General features: G+C 38.9%; 1 protein-coding gene across 1 annotated transcript in view; it reads right to left on the reverse strand.

The window, feature by feature from the left end:
• The window catches only part of PNLIP (pancreatic lipase), a 53,981-nt gene that overhangs the window by 15,417 nt on the left and 35,592 nt on the right, over positions 1–2,972 (reverse strand). The window contains exon 4 of the mRNA XM_012001146.1: positions 2,052–2,186. Within this exon, the coding sequence (XP_011856536.1) occupies positions 2,052–2,186 (135 nt within the window). The remainder of the gene's footprint in view (positions 1–2,051; positions 2,187–2,972) is intronic.

Here is a 2,972-nt window from a genome sequence, read left to right on the forward strand (position 1 = left end):
CAGGACTGGAAGTTGCTCTGGGTGAGTCATGGAGTAAGTGGTGAGGGAATGTCAAGGCCTAGGACGTCACTGCACACTGCTGAAGACTTGATACACACTGTACACTTACTCTACACTCAGTTCATTTAAAATATTTTTCTTTCTTTATGCAATTTTTATTTTTATTATTTTATTTATTTATTTACTTATTTATTTTTTGAGATGGAGTCTCCCTCTGTCCCCCAGGCTGGAGTGCAGTGGCATGATCTCGGCTCACTGTAAGCTCCGCCTCCCGGGTTCACGCCATTCTCCTGCCTCAGCCTCCCGAGTAGCTGGGACTACAGGTGCCCGCCACCACACCCAGCTAAGTTTTTGTATTTTTAGTAGAGACGGGGTTTCACCGTGTTAGCCAGGATGGTCTCAATCTCCTGACCTCGTGATCCGCCCGCCTCCGCCTCCCAAAGTGCTGGAATTACAGGTGTGAGCCGCCGCACCCAGCCATTTTAACTTTTCAAAATTTTTTGTTAAAAACGAAGACACAAACACCTGCATAAGCCTAGGCCTATACGGCGTCAGGATCATCAACCTCACTGTCTTCTACCTCCGCATCTTATTTCCTGGAAGGTCTTCAGGGGCAATAACATGCATGAAGCTGTCATTTCCTATGATAACATGTCTTCTTCTGGAATACTTCCTAAAGGATCTGCCTGAGGCTGTTTTTCTTTTCTTTTTTTTTAATAAGTAGAAGGCGTATACTTTTAAATAATGATAAAAAGTACAGTAAATATGTAAACCAGTAATGTCATCGTTTATTATCATTATCATGTATTATATACTGTACATGATTATATGTGGTAGAGTTTTATATAACTGGGAGTGCAGTAGGTTTGTTTATACCAGCATGACCACAAATCCATGAGTAATATGTTGTGCTATGGTATCATGATAGCTATAAGTCACAAGGCAATAGGAATTTTTTAGCTCCATTGTCATCTTATGGGACCTCCATCATATCTGAAGTCCATCATTGACCTACACATCCTTGTGTGGTGCGTGACTGTGTTGCAGAATTTGTGAGGGGTGCACGGGGAGAAACTTCAAAAACCTCAGTGTCAAGAAGATACACTGCCTTTCCAAAGCACTTGACGTCCATGTTTTTTAAAATAGTTATAATGAAACATGGAAATGGGTTTAACTTTTAATCTGGAGGAAGTAGGGCTGTATTTTGTTGGAGAGATAAACCTTAATGAATATGAAAAGCTGTTATCCAGAGATGATGAAGCAAGTATTTGGATTAGAAAGTAAAAATAAAAACAGTTATTTAAACACATTTGAGTATAACATTTTCTGTGTTTTTTTGTTACCAAATGAGGTTAGCTTGTTATCACTGTACTTCTCTTAAGAAAACAAAACTAAAATCAAACAAAACTAGATTAATTTTAAGGTTGACATAGGTAATAACTAGTAAAATTAAAACAAATACTCGTGGAATTTATTAAAAACAACCTAACAATTGCTTGAATAAATTAAATTTAAAAAACCAGTTTATTTATTTTTATTTTATTTTATTTTATTTTATTTTATTTTAGACGGAGTCTTTCTCTGTCACCCAGGCTGGTGTGCAGGCACGATCTCGGCTCACTGCAAGCTCCACCTCCTGGGTTCAGGCCATTCTCCTGCCTTAGCCTCCCAAGTAGCTGGGACTACAGGCGCCCGCCACCACGACTGACTAATTTTTTTGTATTTTTAGTAGAGGCAGGGTTTCACTGTGTTAGCCACGATGGTCTCGATCTCCTGATCTCGTGATCCGCCTGTCTCAGCCTCCCAAAGTGTTGGGATTACAGGCGTGAGCCACTGCACCCAGCCAAAAAGAACTAGTTTATTAACATAATGGGTTATTGATGAAACCCAAAGCTAGATTTTTTTTTTAAATGTTCTTTGTAACCAAGGGAAATGTCATATCTGAGTAGAGAAATGTCTTTATCTATGATTAAATCTACAGACTTTTTTTTTTTGAAAGACAATCTGGAAAACCATGTGTACAGGCTTTTATACAATCCAGGGGTAATTACCTTCAGAACTTCAACAAAATACGCTACTTCTGCTCCCACAATCCTGATGTTCTGTGACGCCTGTGTGTATCCAGTTCGGGAGCCACCTTTCCAGTCCACACAGATACAGTTCACACTTTCCACCTGGAACAGATTCTGGTGGAAGGGGCACAATAAACAGATACATAATTCAGGATCTTTATTAATTACTAGTTAACATATCAGAGGACTAGGATAAATTCCTTCCTTGACTGACACGACATCATTTTAACCCCAATGCAACTGACAAAACTTACAGTCTGTTATAGATATATCATCTCTGCTAAAGTTTAACATCATCTCCAAACTGGAATTTGACCATAGTGGGAACTGGATTCTTGGGATTTCTGCTGTAGCAGATACAGAGACATTTAATTCAAGAAAAAATGTATAAAATGTGGTACAATGGGTTGTTCATTAGGTCATCCTAAATGCCACAAGACTATATTGTCCCTTACTAGAATGCACCCAAGGACATTGTTTGCCTTGTCCACTGGTGCAGCCTCAGTGTCCAGAAGAGATTCTGGTACACAGAAGGTGCTCAGTAAATATTTAATAAATGAATGAAAGACAATATATAAATACATTGAAGGTAAATAAGTTTTTCCGCAATGGAAATACTAATCAAAATTTTTAGATGAACATGTTTTATTGTACATCACTAAAGAGTTATTAATATTTCACATGGAAACACTGCCTACCAGATATCTACGGAAAGCCTTGCTTGATGGCATTTAATTATGGCTTCATGGAGGTTAGTTCTGAAAGGAATTCTGTTGTCTGAGTGTGTTTATGTATACCCTATTTTTTTTCCAAAAAGAATTTGAGAATAGGCCAGGCGCAGTGGCTCACGCCTGTAATCCCAGCACTTTGGGAGGCCGAGGCGGGTGGATCACGAGGTCT

The sequence above is a fragment of the Mandrillus leucophaeus genome, unplaced genomic scaffold (assembly GCF_000951045.1).
Source record: "Mandrillus leucophaeus isolate KB7577 unplaced genomic scaffold, Mleu.le_1.0 Scaffold65, whole genome shotgun sequence".
Taxonomy (NCBI): domain Eukaryota; kingdom Metazoa; phylum Chordata; class Mammalia; order Primates; family Cercopithecidae; genus Mandrillus; species Mandrillus leucophaeus.